The sequence below is a fragment of the Staurois parvus genome, unplaced genomic scaffold, assembly GCF_062004578.1.
Source record: "Staurois parvus isolate SC_StPar_1 unplaced genomic scaffold, SC_StPar_1.0 ptg000625l, whole genome shotgun sequence".
In the NCBI taxonomy this organism is placed as follows: domain Eukaryota; kingdom Metazoa; phylum Chordata; class Amphibia; order Anura; family Ranidae; genus Staurois; species Staurois parvus.
In genome coordinates this window covers 743,041-764,873 of record NW_028318421.1, presented here as the reverse complement: position 1 = coordinate 764,873, position 21,833 = coordinate 743,041, and the positions used below count along the sequence as shown (strand labels likewise).

Sequence of the window (21,833 nt, the reverse complement as noted above, 5' to 3'; positions counted from 1 at the left end):
TGATAATATGCTTAGATTTAGCATAGTTGATTCATTTAAAATGGGCGGCCAAGCCACAATAAGGCTACGTTCACACTAGCGTTGTGTGCAGAAAGGTGTTTGGGAAGCGTTTTTACCGCTTCCCAAACGCCTCGGACAATTCTGCACATTGCAGCACATGGAGCTGTTCTAACGGGAGCGTTAGCGTCGCATCGCGGCGCAGCAAAACGGATGCCTCTGGTCGAGTCAGGAGGCATTGAAGCCTCGTATTCTAGTCTATGGTGCCGCTCCGCAGACGCCTGGCCGGCATTTGCAGTGCAGTTGCGACGCATTTGCGGGGTGTTTGCGGAGCGGTAACACCATTCAAACTTCATTATAGGCATTTGTAGGACGTTTTTAATGCTCCGCAAATGCCTAGCAACTGCTGCTGAACCGCGCATGCGGCCTTTGCGGAGCGTTTGCCGAGCGTTAAAAAACGCTCCGCAAACGCCGGACCAACGCTTGCCAAACGCTATAAGGGCGTTTGGCAAGAGTTGGTAAAACAGTCAAGTGTGAACAAGCCCTTACAGGAGAAAAACATATCTGCAGCATTTTGGTTTGGGCGCGCTGCAAAAGGGTGCATTGCAGTCTACTTTGCTTGTACTTGTGCAATGGGGTGCCTTTTTTACCACATTTGTGGTGCATTTTTTTCAGGACATGTGACTCAAAAACCACACCAAAGATGCAACCCAGGTGTGTTTTTGCCACGTCTTTCATTGATTACAATGGAGAAATGCATTTTTGGTGCGTTTTTTTACTGTACTAAAGCTGCAATAAAGATGCAGCAATTAGGATTTTTTTTAAAATGTACCAAACAGATCAGTGTGAAGAGTTTCATAGGAATACAAAGTCATACATTTTTCTTCTTATTTTTTTAACGCAAAAGCGGAAGGAAAACGGATTAGTGTGAAAGCAGCCTTAGTTTGATGACTCTTTTATTCTTTGGACAGTTGCATTAGGCTGCTTTCACGCTGAACTACTTTTGATTTGTTCTGCACTTAAGAAAAGCGGAAGAAAACTACATCCCTTTAAATTCTATGGCACTCTTCACACTGGTCCGTTGTGCTTCAGTTGCGGTGAAAAAAATTTGCTTGCTGCATTTTTGGTGCATGTTTGTTCAAGTTAAAAAATGCACCAAAAACACATCTCTCCATTGAAATGAATATAAACCGCATCAAAAACCCAACACACCGCAGCAAAAACATGTCAAAAATGCATATGTGATTTTTCAGCAAAGCAGTGTGTAAGTTGCCTTACTGTAGTTGTTACTACTTAGTTCAAATATTTTCCTGTTGATGATGAATTTGTTAAAGTCAAATTCATCATGCTCTGTAATATAGCTAACTATACCTTGTATGTGTTTATATTTTTTTCTTTACTGGAAACAAAAATGGAAAAACAAATAAAAAAATTATTGAACAAGACATGTGCACAGACCCAGGGGTGAGATATGTGATCCTTTATGCTCTTATATATGGTAAATGCCTAGTACTTGTGGGTATATACCTCCATCCCCTTGTTAATGTACAGGTTTTATATGATGTGATGCACTTATTGGTGGGTTATGATACTTCTGAGGTCTTCCTCTTTGGGGATTTCAACATGCTCCCTTCTCAGGACCTGGACAGGATCCACTCCATGGCGCTTTCCTCCAATGATCTTTCACAATGGGCTGCCACATTTGTACCGACAGATGTATGGCGTCATTTCTATCCCTCTAGTAAGGAATATACCGGTACATGTCATTCGACTTTCCACAGAGCTCTGTCTTGTATAGACCTAGTATATGCATCACCTGGGGCCCTTCAATGGGTGCAGGAGGTTCAATATTTATCCAGAGAGATCTCTGACAATGCTCCTCTCTCCCTAACCATTTCCATATCTAAAGCTTCGGGCCTAAGGTTGTGGGGCCTCTCCAAGTGCTGGGCTATGGACACATAGGACACATGGGCTATAGGATATAAGAACCACTCATGAAAGCCATATGTAACTATTGGGTAGTTAATGATGATGTGGCTGATCCTAAAGTGCTGTGCAATGCCTTCAAATCCTGGATCAGGGCAGAATATATCTCCCATATTTCTAAAATTCAGATGGAGGTGGTTTGTTCACTGGATGGTCTAGAGGAGGAGGCTGGCAAATGTGAAGAAGCATATATAGAATCCCCTGATAGGGACAGGTGTTTGACCTGGCAGAGAGCGTTGAGAGAGCTTTCAATCTACAGAATTGAGCAAACTAAAAAATCATTATTACATTTCACACAAAGAGTGATTGAGTATGGGAATAAAAATGGTCAGCTACTGGCTTGATTGGCTAAGGGACAGATGGCTTTCACACATATAGCGAGTGTTTGGGATGCAGCGGGCTCCCTGTTGATGGCCCCTTACCAGATTAACAACCGGTTCTTGGAATTTTTTCTACGGCTCGTTTTTGCCCCTCTGAGCTGCGGGATTTCTTAGAATACAATCCCCTTCCTTAGGTTAGATGACTCCATTAAGACTAAGTTGGAGTCAGATATCTCATTAGAGGAGGTTCAGGAGGCCATTGGTGGGTTGCAGAGTGGAAATTCTCCTGGTGCAGATGGTTTGCATACCGAATTCTACTCTCAGTATGTTGAACTTTTAACCCCTAGATTAACTGCTCTTTTTTCGGATTTTGCTTCCTTGGAGTCCCTTCCTGCATCTATGGAGGAGGCAATTATTGTGTTGGTGCCTAAGCCGGGTAAGGACCCTCAAGAATGTGCCTCCTAAAGGCCTATCTCTACTGAATGTAGATGCCAAGGTTCTTGCCAAAATATTTGATTCTCGGCTGTCTACATTTATTTCTGATCTCCTTCAAGTGGATCAAACTGGTTTCATGTCGGGCACGGGCACTGACATCAATATAAGACGCCTCTTTCTAAGCCTGTCTCTGAAACATGACACTAGTGGCTTTTGAATAGTGGCCTCCCAGGATGCTGAAAAAGCTCTGGAGATTTTTTACAATTTTGGCACCTACTCTGGCATTCTCATTAATTGGTCCAAATCTGTCCTATTTCCCCTCAATGATCAGGCACTGGCCTTGGCTAACTCCTCCCCGTTGCGGTGGATGACTGAGTTTTGATACCTAGGGGTTCAAGTGACCAGAGATGTATCCCAATACTTTACATGCAACCTTATTCCCCTCCTATTGCTACTTAAAGAATGATGTGCTTCATTCGCTGGGATCCCCCTCAATCTTTTGGGATGTATAAACATTATCAAAATGATAATCCTGCCTAAATTTACCATAACTGCCCGGTATGGATCCTAACCTCTTTCTTTTGGGATATAGAGTGATGTGTGAGTTCCTTCATATGGAATGGCGCCCTCCACTGCCTGGCCAGGTCTACCTTATACCTTCCTACACAGTTGTGAGGCTTAGCCTTACCCAACTTCCAAGTATATTACTGGGCGGCGGTTTTAGTGACAGTGTTTTGGTGGTTGGAGAGTTCCCATTCTAATGTCACAGTGTGCATAGAGGCTTCCTGTCTGGGTTCCTTGATGGACTTAAATAGCTTGGTCTATAGAGGAGCTAGAGCATACAATGCTGTGCTAGGTCTGACCAGGGCAAGTTTGAAGGTCTGGATGGTGGCTAGATATTGGTTTCTACGCAAACCATGTTGGTCCCCTGCTCAGCCTATCTAGGGTAACCCCAACCTACCTCACTTTCGTTCTGTCCCTGATTCCCAGCTATGGGCATGATACGAGGTGCAGACTCTTCATGATATTATGCCTGCAGACACCTTGTTGACCTTCTCTCAGCTCTCTCACTCGTTTCAGTTGCCAGGCTGGATGTTTTTTCAGTTCAATTAAGTCATGCTGCCAGATCTCAGTTTCCTACCCAGTCCCTCCTCCGGATGGATCCTGTGGAAGACCTTTTATCTCTTGATAAGCCACTGTCTGCTCTATACAGGGCCTTGCTAATTACTGACTCTCCCAAAATTGAAAGGTTATGGGACCTCTGGAACAGGGATATTCCTTCCCTGGATAAAGAAGATTGGGATGACTGTCTTGAACAATGCCCTAAACTAGTGGTCTCCTTTAGGGATAAACTAATCCAGACTAAATTCCTTCATCGCATATACTTTACCCTTATGAAACTACACAAAATGTATTGGGACAGGGGCCCAAATTGCCCTCATTGCCAGATTCATTTGGACTCATATTTTCATATGTTTTGGGGATGTCCTAGGGTTAATGGTTTTTGGTCAGAAATTTTTGATCTTATCAATCTTAGACTTCAGCTTTCGATCCCTAAAACTCCAGATTTGGCCTTCTTCACAGTAAATTATTGATTTCTTACCTTTTATTCTACGCTAAGAAGGAAATCATTTGAAAATGGACATCTACTACATCCCCAGACATGGCCTCATGGGAAACCATGATTAACACTTATCTGCCCCTCTACAAGCTGACATATATTAATCAAGGTTGTCCCTGGAAATATGATAAGGCTTAGCAGCCGTGGCTGTCCCAATCGAATGGGTCTAGTTTTGGGGCGGACTGACAACTCGTGGGGCCCTCGGGCAATAGGGGACCATGGGGCCCCTGTGTCCTTGCCCAAACTCAAAAAAGCCTATGAAAAAGGTACCAGGGGCATCTCATGGGGCCCCCTACTGACCCCAGGCCCTTGGGCAGTGCCTGAGTTTTCAAATGGTCAGTCCGCCCCTGGTCTGGTTAGGCCCTTCCCTATCCAACTGTAAGTTGGGTGTTGCGTGTGTACTCCTTAGCTCTCACTGATATTTTCTATGTATTCTCCCTTCTCAATGTGTGTGCTCTCCTGTCCCCCCCCCTTCCTCCCCCCCTCCTTCTTCTTCCCCCCGTCAAATTCCCCCTCCATGAGGAGTTAGAGCTGATCTTCATACTACTTATGGTCGAACCCACAAGTGATGTATTACATTCTGTAGGTATTTTATGTGGTGACAGTGGATTCTTTAGATATAATGTGTGAACCTTTAAACTTCTATGTTATGCCATGTCAACTGTTTGTTTTTCTGTTCTAATATTGTGTCATGCCTTTCTTTAATAAAGCACTCTTGATTGTTAAAAAAAAATATTGAACAAAAAAATTGTTAACAAGACCCTTCCCTCCCAAAAAGGTCCAGCTTGCAACATAATAGATTCAATGCACCCTATAGCACCTGCCAAAAAAGTGAAGTTAATCCTTTAGCAGCAAATAGTGAGTTATATTCTATGGCAGTTGATACATATTCTGTTTGTCATTATTTGCATATTGTTATGTACAGATGTACCTCGGTTTACGAACGCCTTGGTTAATGTAATTTTCGGTTTACGAATGAAAATCCATTCAAAATAATGCCTCAGTTTACACATTTTTTTGCAATACGAAGTGTATGTCGGTGTCAATTTTTAAATGCAATTGTCGGCTTTTTTTTTTTCTTCACTATAGCTCACAGAATTAGCTGTCACTTTCCCCGGAGCTAAAGGATACTTTGTTTCTTTTATCTTGGGAAACAAACTAAAAGGAAACGTTGTTTCTTTTAACTCGGGGAAATAAACTAAAAGGAAACTTTCTTTCTTTTGACTGGGAGGAAAGTGACAGCGGATTCTCTGAGCTATAGTGAAGAAAAAAAAAAGCCGGTAATGGCAATTAAAAACCGTCACTGACATATAGTGACAGTGACTTTTTTTTTACTTTTTTTCTGACCTCCGAAACAGATTAATAGGTTTTCAATGCATTCCTATGGGAAACCGCGTTTCGGTTTATGAATTTTTCACAATACGAAACGTCCCGTGGAATGCATTAAATTTGTAAACCGAGGTAAACCTGTATAATACTTTAGTATTACAAACAAAGGATCACTGTAAATTCTGATCAACCATAAGAAAACATAACAGCTGTCTCACAGACTACATAGTGAGAGTTAAAAAACTGAGCAAAGAGGTGGTATCTGCTCATAGCAAATAAAACAATGGTGGTATTATATCAAAAATATTACACAGACAGAACCACGCATGCCATGCACAGGATTGTGCCTCAAAGTTGCCACAAATTTACTAAAAGTTTGCAGGTTCTGCAAAATCATATTTGTGATGAGAAAAATAAGAATCTGTGAAGATGTTTGAAAGCTGGTGTTTGCCAGGTTTTTGATGGTGCTGTATTTCGATCTTTGCTTTACTCTGCGTATTTATATTATGCCATGTTGCCTTTAAATATGACCACTTTTTATTGAACTGTTGCATGCAATTTTCTGAAACACATGGGGTTTATGTACTAAAGCTGCATGGGGCAAAATCTGGCGCAGCTCTGTATCGAAACCAATCAGCTTCCAGGTTTTATTGTCAGAGTACAAGCTGAAATTAGAAGCTGATCGGCTACCATGCACAGCTGCACCAGATTCTGATGGCTCCAGTGTTAGTAAGTCTCCCCCCTGACCTTGCAGTGACAAACACCAGGGGTAGCTGATCCAGGGAAAATCTGATTGTCTCCTTGGAGATCAGAAAGGTTTTTCTTTACCATTGAGTAAACTGGATCATTCTTTGTTTTTTTTTCTTTCTTTTTCTTTTTTTACTCTAGATCAACTGTGGGTATAGAATAGTGTATATGGAGGTTTTCCTTTTTTTCTGTTGGTTGACCTAAATGTTTTTTTTTTAAACCTGACGAAGTATGTAGAACTACAGTATGTAGACCACAGGAAAAATTACATCAATCCATTGCTAAAGTAGTTACAATTACCATTTTCACTTAAAGTGTAACTAAGCCCACAACAGTAAAATCAGACTGTATGTGCAGTAAAGCATCCTTATTATACTCAGTGTGGAACCTAAGGGGTTAATCCTCTGCATTGTGTAAAAACGCTGTTTGATCCTGACTTCTTTGATCCTCCCCTTCTTCCAGTGTCCCCCTCTTATCACCTGATAAGACATATCATGTGGATGCACTCTGCACATGCTCAGTTTGGTGTGTATTGCTAGAGAGTTTTTTTTTTTCTAGGGAGAGTGCATGTGATCAGCACAGGGCCAATCAGCACCATCCAGACAGAGGTCAGGGGTTCTGCATTCGCCTAGAACAAAATGAAAATTCCTCCTACAAGCTTCAACCAGTGCTCGGCTGCACACTGATAGAAGTCACAAGACTGCTCTAACTGCTGATGAGAAACGGTATTTATCAGTTTCTATTTACTAAAATAATTGAACTTCCATGTTCTGTGTACTGTGGGAGACCAGATAAAGTGAATGCAGGGCTCTGCATTTAGTAACACTTTAATTAGGGCCTGGAATCCCTCAGTGAATGTTCCATTTTTTTACCACTAGTGTACACTCATCAGCCACTTCATTAGGTACACCTTGCTAGTACCAGGTTTGGACCCTTTTTTGCCTTCAGAACTGCCTTAATTCATAACCAGGGGCGGACTGACCATTTGGAAACTCGGGCACTGGCCGGGGGCCCGGGGTCAGTAGGGGGCCCCATGAGATACCCCTGGTACCTTTTTCATAGGCTTTTTTGTGTTTGGGCAAGGACACAGGGGCCCCATGATTCCCTATTGCCCGGCCCCATGAGTTGTCAGTCCGCCCCTGTTCATAACTGCCATGTTCAAAATCACTTAAATCCCTTTCCTTCCCCATTCTGATACTCAGTTTGAACTTCAGCAAGCTGTCTTCACCTCATCTAGATGCCTAACTGCGTTGAGTTGCTGCCATGTGATTTTCTGATTAGCAATTTGTGTTACCAAGCAATTGAACAGGACAGGAGTACCTAATAAAGTGGATGGTGAGTGTACATACAAAACAGCCATTCTCTTTCCAATCTGCAGCTGTATATGGCCTAAAAATCATGAAATCAGAGCTAAATTTGCATTGCGATGCATGCAATACAATCCTAATGTGTAAGGTAAGTGCTCATTAAAATGATTCATCACGTCCTGGACTGCAAATGGGTTTAGTAATTGCTTTCCCATTTGCTTTGCTCTCTTGCCCAATAACATACACAAAACTGCTATTTAGGAAAACCTATTTTCTGGGAGAGATTCTCTTATGTGAGTTTCATTCCAATGCCAGCAGGACAAGTCTGGTAACCACAGGTGGAAAATGGGAAGCTCATGTTAGCTTTTTACAGCTGTCTTGGGAAGGCCATTTGGTTGATGACTCAGCTGTGCTGAATATTCAGTAATAAATGTGTAATTTTATTTTGCCTCAATGAAAGATGGCTTCTCATTAAAAGGGGTAAAACAAAAAAACTAGCTGTGGTAATTAAGAATATCCATCTACTGATATACACATTTAGTTTTGATCAATGTCCTGCTGAAAAGAACATTAGCTTCATATCAATCAGATGATCAAAGCAGGTGTTTTGTAATTTTCTTTGTTTGTTGTAACTACAACACAGGCCTCTGAAGAGTATATTATCCGCATGTGTTATTGTATGTTTTATCTCCTTGACATTCCTTCTGGTATAATGCGGTAATAGGTTGACACTCTTTATGACCATTCACATTGCCATACTGTATGTTGCATTTAATAGTTAGCCTACAATACCTCTGTGCATTCTCCTTATATCACTACCTGAAGCATTGATTTTCCAGCAATTCCATGTGTAAGATCCATTTGCTGTTGTAGATTATTTACACTTCACTGCTTTATACACAGCATACAGTGATCCTATACAAAAAGCTTTTTAAAGACACCAATCAATGTAATGTCTCTTCTGCAAGAAAATAAATGCACTTGCTTTGTTAAGATTTCCATTTAAACCTATCCACAGCGTGCCCTCCTTCATGTCTTTAACCTCTTTGCGCCAAAAGCACGCAAATATGCAACCTCTCTGCGGGTGGGCCTTGACGCTGAGATGCCGCGTACCAAAATGTAAACAAATCTGTGCCAAGAGCGGCAAACTGTTACCTGAACCTACTGGAAAGCTCCCGATCGCTGCTTGCACTCTCTTAATTTCTCATCATGTGACCACTGTGAAAGCCATTCACGGCGGTCACATGATCATGAATCACGCCCCGCCATCCAAGATCAGAAACCCCTTAACCGCTTGGCGCTGGTGACTCCTGGCCCTTTAAGGGTTTCAGTAACCGGGAGGCGGGACGGGGTTTTAGGGTCATGTAACTGCCATGATTCGCCATCATGGCGGTCACATGGTCAGGAAAGGTCCCGATCGAGAGAGGAGATCGGGACCTTTCCGTGAGCTCCGGACATGTGTGCTGGGAGCATGCAGGGTGCCCGCTCTCAGCACATATGTTTTTCTTCATTGCACGCAAATGTGCGGCCGCTTGGCGGCAAGGCCCAGACAACGGGAGGCCCCACACTTGCGTGCAGCTGGCACAAAGAGGTTAAAGGGCTGGGAGGCACGGGCATTAAGGGGTTATCAACTCATTCGTTTTAGGGCAGGGGTTTTCAAACCTTCTAAACAAAGGGCTTGGTTTTTTTTTGTTTGTTTCACGCTTTGGAGGGGCCAGGCTATGAGCAGTGGAAGTAGAAAATGCCCCAGTATCAGTGGGAGTAAACAATGCTCCATCATTGGTTTTAAACGGGAGGAATAATGCTCCATTATTAGTATCAGTGGGAGTAATAGTGCCCCATTGATGGTGTCAGTAGGAGGAATGGTGTCCCATCAAACCTGTCATTTGGAGGATTAGTGCCACAAGGGATGGAAAAAGGCAAGCAAGGGGCCCGGATCCGGGGCAACAGTTTGGAGACCACTGTTTTACGGGGATATTTAAAAAGCAGTAAATGTGACTTCCACCAAATATTTACTGTTAGTGAATCAATCACCGTCCTTTACCTTCAGTGATTGTTTGTTAAATGTCAGATTCATTGCTGTATAAATACACCCCTTAGTGTTTACTCTATTAATATGTGTTAAAAGAGAAGCATGGTATTTCTTTTTTTTTTTAATTATACTTACCTAGGTGGATGCAGCATCAGTCCAATGCAGCATCTGTCCCCCACTGGCTCTAATGGTGAGAAATCAACAATCACATGATCACATGAGTCCTCACCGCTGCTCTGCACCACCCTCCCCACGCATTCACTGGAGCGGTAGGCTGTGGAGGGGAGGAAGCAGCTGGCCAAGTGCCGCTCCAGACTCTGGGGTGGATCCCGACTTTAAAAGCGGGATCTTTCCCCAGGCTAGACCGGCTAAGTGACGTTAGCTTTAGCCCACTGTCAGCTGAAAATGGGTCACAGAGGTGCAGAAGGAACTGCACTCCTACGATCCACAGGATAAGTACAGCCAAAAGAGCTTTAGCTGTACTTCTCCTTTAAGCATTGAATGCCCATGCTTTTATTTATCCATGCCTGGAACTTTTTACAGTACTTAACATCAGGGCTGAAATAACTCCTACCCTCAAGGGCCACAAACTTTCCAAGGTTTTAGGATTTCTAGAGTTAACAGAGATTAATCAGTTTACCACTAAACTAAATGATTATGTGTCCATAAAACTCCTGGTCAGCATGTGGCCTTTGAGAACTGTAACATGCAATTGCTTTTCGAGTAATTTGTAATATTGGTCTGCCATGTGTTATAGCATTAATACGGGGACGTATACCGGCTTAGTGTAGATTGTATACACAAATACATCTGGCATTTACTAGGCTAAGCAAGATTTTATACACTGTGTTACCAGACAGACACCCTGCTAAAGTGAACCCAATCTTGTATAGTAACTTATTCCATTAGAGTGCAGAAAATAAACAGTTGCACAAACAGATGAAGTCATTTGAAGGACAAGCTAAATATAATCTTTTTTACTTATAACCTTTAGGCTTGGTTTTCAATCTTACCCTTGAAGCTTTTGCTACACAATTGTCTACTACTGATAATGCTTTTTTTCGCAAAATTCTTTTTTTACAGTCACATACTAGTCATTTTATTTAATTCTGTCTGTTCTCTGGCTTGTCTTTCGGAATCCACTTGATCAGCAGCTCAGCTTTTGAAAGTTTTCCCCAATTAAACTTCTGGCCTGTTCATTGTACTGAGACTGACCTTCCAAGATGAGATTTGTCACTAAAGCGTCTGATCTCACCTTGTCTTTGCTCTGCAATGTACAATGCTTTACTCTGCTTTTTTTTTCTGCTCGCCTTTATGTTTCTCAATCTCTTCCTGGTATTTTCAACAAATTGTTAGTCTGTTCCTAGCCTTATACATCTTCCATGCAGGGTGTCAATTGGTTATATCTATTGAAAGTATGGTTCAAAGAGACACCTATTCTCTGTACATTGCTTTTCAGTTCTGCTAAATGTGGTAAACTTTCTTTAAACTAGATAATAGAATTCTCAATATTCACTGGTCAACAATACTGACAAAAAGAGGCCCAATATTATTCTCTATGAGTTAAAGTGGAATTCCCTAAAGGAATGTAGAAACTGATGAAATCATGAGAAATATTCTATTCCCTCTTTCCAATCTATCCAGAAGTACAAAATTAATAACACGTCTGATGGTAAAGTTAATAAGCCAGTATTTACTGCATACACAGTAAGAGGATCATCTTCTTTGTAAGGAATCCAAAATGATCCCTAGTCAGTTGCCATGATTTAGGCACGCCTTAATACATCTACACTTAATGCCACAATGAAAATCATCATATGTTGATAATATGCAGGTAAACATATTTCACATTTTTCTACTTTAACCCCTTGAAGCTGACCACACGCAAATTAGTGGCCTCAGAGAACTGGGCTTCTTTTTCCGTGGGCAGTTAATTTTCATACCTGTCTTTCTGCTGGGAGTGCACCTCATGGCATGCTCTCAGCACAAAGACCAGGTGTCACTGAGAGCTCCGGGTCCCGTTCTAATGATCGGGACCCAGAACTCCCAATTCCCTGTCACCTGATCACTTTGATAGCTTCTGATTGCCTATCACAATGACCAGTCACTGTGAACCCACCCCCTTGTTTTCTCTCTCTGAATGGAGGAGAGAGATACATTGTATCTCTCTCTGTCCTTTCAGAGAAAAAAAAACAAAAAACAAGAGTTTGTAAAAATTAAAGCTTTCAGTTTTAATTATGTAACTTGCAGATTGTTCAAATATTTAGCAAGAACAATGTAAATAAGTATCTCCAACCATATTTTCCTACACATCTTTTAAAGTGGACCTGTCTGGGTTACCAAAGTGTAAAAATTAACACAAGCTCTTTTCTACAGCCACATCAAGGTGACTGTTAGTAGTTCTTTAACCTTCAAACATTCTTCAGGGAGCCCCTTATTCTGCAAGCAAACCATAATTGAGGCCTTGACTTTTCTACAAAGCTATTCCCTGGCCAATATCTTATCCCAACCAATGACAGCACAGACACCAATAATGTGTTTTATATGAGATTGGGAGGTTTTCCTGGCATACACAAGAAGATTTAGAGCTTAAGAAAAACACCCGCAAGCACCTTGGATGCCTGCATATAGGCAGCACTTTTTAACCTGGTCCAAAGTAATATTACCAAGATGTTCAGTTTTTCCATGACTTGAAATTAATTAAAATTGGTACAAATAACTTTTTAAAACTAAGTATAGGACTTGTGTGTTGAAGTTGGTATAGTATAGTATACTTGTCAAATGCCAAAACAACAAATATTCCATACCTTGGTGAATGTTAAACAATCTTTATCTTGATCTTTATCCTTGATTTCAAAGTCATAAAGTGCTTTTCCTTGTGGAGGTGGTTGGGTAAGTGGTTTGATGCACTGGATGTAGCTGGCAGGGAAAAATCCACGGTTTCCATTTAACTCTCCATGATACCAGTTCTCATCCACCTTCCGTCTCAGAATAATGATGTCACCCTTGTTGAACTTGAGATCCCCTGGTTCCTTTCCTTCATAAGTATACAGTGCTCTTCCACATGGCAACTGAGAAATATTCTGGCAAAGAAAGAGAATATCATGTTAAATACAGCTTCATTAGAATTATAGCTAGCTTATCACACTGTTATCACACAAACGTTACAACATCAAGTAATGGTTTTATGCATAATGTACACTTCTTTGTATAAAACATTATAGAATCAGTTCACTCAGAAAGGATATTTCGGTACTTGGTAGGTTTCACCTCTTTAAATTACAGAAAGTTATTTTTTTTTATAGTAGTTTAATTCTCTACTTCTACATCCAATCTCATACTCCACATTATGATTTCTAACTGACTTTAAATAATAGAGAAACAACTGTAACTCCATGAAATAGGGTGACAGCCAACTTTGGCTGAGAGGTCTGAGACCCTTTAATAATTTCCAATATCTATGTTAACTTCTCATTTCTGTTAGTTAAAGAATTTGTAACATTCAGACATTAAATGTATGCTTGCAATTTATTGAAGCCTATTTATTATTCCAGTATAAAGAAAGCTAACTAAAAAAACACGAACTCACAAAAACTAATCTTCATATTAAAGTGGTTCTAAATGTAAAATGTCTTTTTTACCTTAAAGCAATATTAAAGGCTATAAAGGCTAGTCATACTTACAGTACCTGCTCTGTGCAATGGTTTTGCAGAGAGCAGCCCCGATCCTCCTCTTCTCGGGTCCCGGCGAATGCCCCTGGCCCCTCCTTCCTGCCGAGTGCCCCCAGAGCAAGCAGCTTGCTATGGCTGAGCTGCTGCTCTGTGTGTCCATTCACACACAAAGCTGCAGTTCGGGCCGCCCCTTCTTTTTCCTCACTGGCTCACTGGCTGTGATTGACAGCAGCGGGAGCTAATGGAGACAAAGTCCCTGGACAGTCAAAGCTCTTGTTCACATTGCTGGATCATAATGGGGCTCAGGTAAGTATTAGGGGGGCTGGTGGGGCTGCTGCATACAGAAGGTTTTGTGCCTTTACAACCTCTTTAATGCATTCCCTGCCACTTGCTGTGCCCTCCCTCCCCCAAATACTTACCTGTGAGAGTCCTGTATCATTCTAGCTCTGTGCCTGTCTGCCGATCTTCCCTCTTCTCTCCCTGCTCTCACAAGCTTAGCTGAGAGCAGCAGGAACCATTGCCTTCTTGTTCTCTCAGTCAAAGCAAAGCAGAGAGTGGGAGGCAGGGTTGAGCCACACTGTGTGTATCAATGGATGCTCAGTGCTTGCTATGGGGAAAAGACACAGAAAAGGAGGAGCCAAGATCACTGGCAGGGGACCCAAAAGAGGAGGTTTGGGGGAGTAGGTGAGTATAACATGATTTTATTTAAATAACAAAAAACAGCTTGTACAACCCCTTGAAAACAGAAATTACAACGATTCCCATTTCCTTTTCATACATAGACTAACAAACCTTGACGTACAAGGCTGTGCCACAGTAATACCATTATCTATTTTCAAAGTCAAGAACCACATGGTGTAGAAGCACTCTCTTACAAGATACAACACAGTTGTCTTATGAAAACTAGCTGTGATTACCAGCTGAGTATTCAGTATTTGCATTTTCAGATTTATATTTTAATATTTTTATTGAAAATCTGTAAAAACAGTATACAGAAATATAGAAAATATAACCCACCCACATGATGTGTTGTAGCAAAACAATCAAAATCATGGAATATGTAGGCACATAATAATACATCGACCAATAATGTAGTGAACAATAAACCAGAAACCCCAATAGGGTATAGTTGAGTTTAAGGAATTATTCCATCAATCAAATAGGTGTGGGCAGTATCATATAACCAAATAACAAAGATAGAGAAACCAAATATAAAAGAAAGAATTGAAAAAGAGGGTAAAGAACAAATTGGAAAAGAAGAAAAAAAGAGAAGAAAGAAAGAGAAGAAAGAAAGAGAAGAAAGAAAGAAAGAAAGAAAGAAAGAAAGAAAGAAAGAAAGAAAGAGGGCCAGCCAAATGTCCATTAAATAATAAAGATATACCTAATCCATGGCTCAAATTTAGAGGTATTATTGTTAATGATACTAGTAAGTTTATAATTAATCATAATCCAATTAAGTTTCTGTTTGACCAAGTTCAGTGGAATTGTTGACTGTCTCCAATGTCTAGCTATGGTAATTCTTGCATCCAACAAAAGATAAAGAATTCATTTAACTGACTTCTTAGGAATATCAGTGGGCAATAGATGAAATAAGGCTACTTCAGGTGATCTGCTTATAATAATTCCCGTTACCGAATAAATGAAGTTAAATAAACGGATCCAAAATCTATTCACCACAGGACATTTCCACCATATGTGGAGCATAGTGCCCTCTTGTCCGCAGTGTCGAAAACAACTGGGTGACACAGATGGGTACATTTTAGCAAGACGTGTAGGAACTAGATACCATTGAAGAAGTTATAGTTAGATTCAACAAGTGTGGTGTTAATCTCATTTTTAGATAAAACATTAGCTGTAGTCCGCCAAGTGTCCAAATCTAGAGAGCTATTCAAATCCCTTTCCCACTGTATCATATAAGAAAGCTTAATATGTGGATCAACAAGGGAAGTATAAATATTAGATAAGCGTCCTTTTACCGTCTCAATAGCCCCACAGGAGATTTCCAGAGGGGTAAGTATACAAGGTTCTATTAGTAATTTGAGTTTACTAGTGATAAAAGATATAATTTGATGATATTGAAACATTTCACTGGAGGGCATCTGACATTTTTTCCGAAAATATTGGAGAGAACAAGGACGGAGTCCATCCAAATAGTCTCCAATACGCAAAAAACCCTTATTGATCCACTATTGAAACACAGATGGTGTTGGACCAGGAGTAAACTCAGGGTTACAAAAGACTGGAGCTAGAGGGGTATGTAGGGAAAATGGAGGCTTGCGGGCCCACCATCTATCCCAGACCGTTAAAGAGTAGGATAACGTAGGGCAAAGGATAGGAGGACGCATCCAACTGGGAAGCCACATAAGGGAGTTAATAGCATATGGACGGCAAGATAGGGCCTCAATGCCAACCCACTGAGGTAGATAGCCCCTAGCAGTAGTACAGGAGAGCTGTGCTATCTGAGCGCATTTTCAGATTTAAAGTACACATGTACCTCATTTTAAACTTTTAAAGGAAAAATGATGCCTATAATCAGACACTACAAAATACCTGCTATTACCTGTATTAACCAGAAAAGCCTCTTCTGTGTTTTCTCTCATTGGGGTTTAATATCATTACAGGGGACCTGACTTAATGACTAAGCTCTGCCAACTTTCACAGTCCACAGTTCATCTCATCGTCCAACAAGGTTACTCTCACTGAACAGGGCAATGACAGTTGGTGGAACTTATTCATGAAGTTGAAAATTTCAGGTGCAATAGGTACATAGAAAACCTTTCTGGTTAATAAAGATATCATCAGGCATCTTTCAGTGTCTGCTCTTTGGAGGAATATTTATTTTGGAATTTTACATGACGTACAGGTTCATTTTAAACAAAGTCAAAATAGCTATGTTCAAAGAAAAAAAACTTTGTCTTCAAAACTTAGTAGATTCTAATGAAGGGCAGTTTACATTTCTAATTATAACTAAATAATACACTCACCAGCCACTTTATTAGGTACACCTGTTCAATTGCTTGGTAACACAAATTGCTAATCAGCCAATCACATCGCAGCAACTCAATGCATTTAGGCATCTAGACCTGGTAAAGTCAACTTGCTGAAGTTCAAAGCAAGCATCAGAATGGGGAAGAAAGGGAATTTAAGTGACTTGGAACATGGCATGGTTGTTGGTACCAGATGGGCTGGTAATTTAACCCCTTCCCGCCGATGCCTCCCGGCCCTTTAAGAGATTCAGACGCCGGGAGGCGGGGCGGTTGGGGCGTGGTTTAGGAATCATGTGACCGCCGTGATGACGCGTCACGGCGGTCACATGATCGGGAAAGGTCCTTTTCGAAAGAGCGGACCGGGACCTTTCCGTGAGTACCACACATGTGTGCTGGGAGCGCGCAGGGCGCGCGCTCTCAGCACATATGTATTTAGTTACATGGACGCAAATGTGCGGCCGCTCGGTGTCTAGACCCAGACGCCGGGAGGCCGCACATTTGTGTGCGGCCGGCGCAAAGGGGTTAAAAAACTGCTGATCTACTGGGATTTTCACACACAACCATCTCTAGGGTTTACAGAGAATGGACCAAAAAAGAGAAAATATCCAGTGAGTGTCAGTTGTGAGGACGAAAATGCCTTGTTGATGTCAGAGGTCAGAGGAGAATGGGCAGACTGGTTGCTGCGACATTCGGATGGTAGGGTCAGAATTTGACATAAACAACATGAAAGCATGGATCCATCCTGCCTTATATCAACGGTTCAGGCTGCTGGTGGTGGTGGTGGTGTTAAGGTGTGGGGGAGATTTTCTTGACACCAGCAAGGTGTACCTAATAAAGTGGCCGGTGATATTTATAGCAGTATATTTCATTTTCTGAAATATACTGATATAAATATAGCTAACCTAACACCCAGACACTCATTTCATTACAGGGGACCTGACTTAATGACAGCACTGCCAACTTCCGCAATCCGCTAAGAATATTTCATCATCCAACAAGGTTACTCTCACTGTACAGGGCAATGACAGTTGGTGGAGCTTGTCCATGAAGTTGCGAATTTCAGGTACAAGAGGTACATTAGGATGTCTTTCTGGTTAATAGAGATACAGTCAGGTCCATAAATATTGGGACATGTATACAATTCTAACATTTTTGGCTCTATACACCACCACAATGGATTTGAAATGAAACAAACAAGATGTGCTTTAACTGCAGACTGTCAGCTTTACTTTGAGGGTATTTACATCCAAATCAGGTGAACGGTGTAGGAATTACAACAGTTTGCATATGTGCCTCCCACTTGTTAAGGGGCCAAAAGTAATGGGACAATTGGTTTCTCAGCTGTTCCATGGCCAGGTGTGTTATTCCCTCATTATCCCAATTACAATGAGCAGATAAAAGGTCCAGAGTTCATTTCAAGTGTGCTATTTGCATTTGGAATCTGTTGCTGTCAACTCTCAAGATGAGATCCAAAGAGCTGTCACTATTAGTGAAGCAAGCCATCATTAGGCTGAAAACACAAAACAAACCCATCAGAGAGATAGCAAAAACATTAGGAGTGGCCAAAACAACTGTTTGGAACATTCTTAAAAAAAAGGAACGCACCAGTGAGCTCAGCAACACCAAAAGACCTGGAAGACCACGGAAAACAACTGTGGTGGATGACCGAAGAATTCTTTCCCTGGTGAAGAAAACACCCTTCACAACAGTTGGCCAGATCAAGAACACTCTCCAGGAGGTAGGTGTATGTGTGTCAAAGTCACCAATCAAGAGAAGTCTTCACCAGAGTGAATACAGAGGGTTCACCACAAGATGGAAACCATTGGTGAACCTCAAAAACAGGAAGGCCAGATTAGAGTTTGCCAAACTACATCTAAAAAAGCCTTCACAGTTCTGGAACAACATCCTATGGACAGATGAGACCGAGATCAACTTGTACCAGAGTGATGGGAAGAGAAGAGTATGGAGAAGGAAAGGAACTGCTCATGATCCTAAGCATACCACCTCATCAGTGAAGCATGGTGGTGGTAGTGTCATGACGTGGGCATGTATGGCTGCCAATGGAACTGCTTCTCTTGTATTTATTGATGATGTGACTGCTGACAAAAGCAGCCGGATGAATTCTGAAGTGTTTCGGGAATATTATCTGCTCATATTCAGCCAAATGCTTCAGAACTCATTGGATGCCGCTTCACAGTGCAGATGGACAATGACCCAAAGCATACTGCAAAAGCAACCAAAGAGTTTTTGAAGGGAAAGAAGTGGAATGTTCTGCAATGGCCAAGTCAATCACCTGACCTGAATCCGATTGAGCATGCATTTCACTTGCTGAAGACAAAACTGAAGGGAAAATGCCCCAAGAACAAGCAGGAACTGAAGACAGTTGCAGTAGAGGCCTGGCAGAGCATCACCAGGGATGAAACCCAGTGTCTGGTGATGTCTATGCATTCCACACTTCAGGCTGTAATTGACTGCAAAGGATTTGCAACCAAGTATTAAAAAGTGAAAGTTTGATTTATGATTATTATTCTGTCCCATTACTTTTGGACCCTAAACAAGTGGGAGGCACATATGCAAACTATTATAATTCCTACACTGTTCACCTGATTTGGATGTAAATACCCTCAAATTAAAGCTGACAGTCTGCAGTTAAAGCACATCTTGTTTGATTCATTTCAAATCCATTGTGGTGGTGTATAGAGCCAAAAATGTTAGAATTGTGTCCATGTCCCAATATTTATGGACCTGACTGTATCAGCAGGCATCTTGCAATGCCTGTTCTTAGGAGGAATATTTATTTTGGAAAGTTTTACATGATATATAGGTTCATTTTAAACCAACCAAATAGCTATGTTTAAAGAACAAAATTTGGTCTTCAAACATCTTAGTAGATTCTAATCATGGGCAGTTTAAATTTCTAATTATAACTAAATATAAATATAGCTAATCTAAATAAGACACTCAGAATTATTTTAACTCTGTGCTTAACCATTTTAAGATCACTGGGAGTTGATGGTACCCATGCTGCATATGCACCCAACCCCACCTCTGACAGCTCATGAAATGCTGAAGTGAAGGTATATTACATACAGCCTAGTGGGACTCTCTACTGTCCTGCTTTACAATATCAAGCTAGTCACACCATTATTTAGATTTTGCTTTGTATGTACTGGTTGACTGTAACATTATAGTTCAAATACTGGTAACACATTGGATAATAAAGCATATGTAAAGCACGTAATTATCATGCACAAAACTAAATCAGTGACATTTGCCGAAAGTGATTCAACCCAAGTTAATACAAACACTCTCTCATAGGATAATTTATTATAAACTCCTTTATGTTGTCAAGCTTCGGCAATAACTCAAAACAGTACGGTAGATGAACAGTAGGATAATCAGTGCTGAAACAGGATAAAGCCTGTGGCAACCAACTGACAATTGATTTATCATCACATTGTAATGTTCTTAATTAAATTTCTTTGTTCTTCAGATTTGTAGATATAGTGGAGCATATTATTATTCTAGCCAGTAACTTGCTTACACTATATGGAATGTGATAGCAATTTGACTATTTTTAGCTATTTACTGCATTAGCCATACGCAAATTTTTAGATTAGTCTTAGTCTCCTTATAAAGTGCACATATTAGATAGGATGGAGATTATTATTTGGTGACTCCAGAAAATATTATTTTTATTTGGTATATATATATATTATACAGAATAGATGTAAGGAGTTCCCATACCCTGTGACCATGGTGCCATGCTTGTATTTCTGCTCACATCATACAGTAAGGAATTACCGTATTTTTCGCTCCATAAGACGCACCTGACCATAAGACGCACCTAGGTTTTAGAGGCTGAAAAGAGGAAAAAAAATATTCTGAACTAATGGGAAGACAGCGCGCCGCTGGATAGAGGAACAGATAAGGTCCCGCTGCAGAGCTGAGCGGCCGGCCCGGTATTCTGACACAGCGGCGGTGGAAATACCGGACCGGCAGCTCCATATTCGCTTCATAAGACACACTGACATTTTCCCCCCTTTTTTGGGGGGAAAAAAGTGCGTCTTATGGAGCAAAAAATACGGTATCTGAAATATACTAATGATTAGAGATGAGCGAATCGAACATGACGAAGTGGAATTCGTTTCGAAGATTAGGAAAAATTCGATTCGCGCCGAATCCGAAAATTAGCAAACTTCGGATGCACGAATCGAATTTTCCCAAAAATGGCGGCGACATGTGTGGCGACGGAGCGGGGATCTCTGGGAAGGCGCGCCGACAAGGCGCGCTGACCCATAATGCATTCATTCATGACATGTGATCGCATTAGCCAATCAGCAGCCAGCCAGCACTGTGTAATGGTGGAGCTATAAATCGCGGCCATCTTAGAATTCTCCATTAGCCTCCGGTCATTCAAGAGAGACAGACCTGTCTGTATTAGGGACAGAGTTAGGGCCACAGAGACTTTAGGGCCACAGAATCGTTACTCAGGGACACAGAATCGTTACACAGGGACACAGAATCGTTACTCAGGGACACAGAATTGTTACTCAGGGACACAGAATTGTTACTCAGGGACACAGAATCGTTACTCAGGGACAGACACAGAATCGTTACTCAGGGACACAGAATCGTTACTCAGGGACACAGAATTGTTACTCAGGGACACAGAATTGTTACTCAGGGACACAGAATCGTTACTCAGGGACAGACACAGAAATGTTACTCAGGGACACAGAATCGTTACTCAGGGACACAGAATTGTTACTCAGGGACACAGAATCGTTACTCAGGGACAGACACAGAATTGTTACTCAGGGACACAGAATTGTTACTCAGGGACACAGAATCGTTACTCATGGACACAGAATTGTTACTCAGGGACACAGAATCGTTACTTAGGGACACAGAATCGTTACTCAGGGACACAGAATCGTTACTGAGGGACACAGAATCGTTACTCAGGGACACAGAATCGTTACTCAGGGACACAGAATCGTTACTCAGGGACACAGAATCGTTACTCAGGGACACAGAATCGTTACTCAGGGACACAGAATTGTTACTGAGGGACACAGAATCGTTACTGAGGGACACAGAATCGTTACTCAGGGACACAGAATCGTTACTCAGGGACACAGAATCGTTACTCAGGGACACAGAATCGTTACTCAGGGACACAGAATTGTTACTCAGGGACACAGAATCGTTACTCAGGGACAGACACAGAATTGTTACTCAGGGACACAGAATCGTTACTCAGGGACACAGAATCGTTACTCAGGGACACAGAATTGTTACTCAGGGACACAGAATCGTTACTCAGGGACACAGAATTGTTACTCAGGGACACAGAATTGTTACTGAGGGACACAGAATCGTTACTCAGGGACACAGA

General features: G+C 41.4%; 1 protein-coding gene across 2 annotated transcripts in view; it reads right to left on the bottom strand.

Moving 5' to 3' along the window:
- Positions 1-21,833, bottom strand: part of SH3RF3 (SH3 domain containing ring finger 3) — a 565,551-nt gene that overhangs the window by 213,433 nt on the left and 330,285 nt on the right. For both annotated transcript variants that reach the window (XM_089693335.1, XM_089693336.1), the window contains exon 2: positions 12,582-12,857. In XM_089693335.1, coding sequence (XP_089549461.1) covers positions 12,582-12,857 — 276 coding nt within the window. The remainder of the gene's footprint in view (positions 1-12,581; positions 12,858-21,833) is intronic.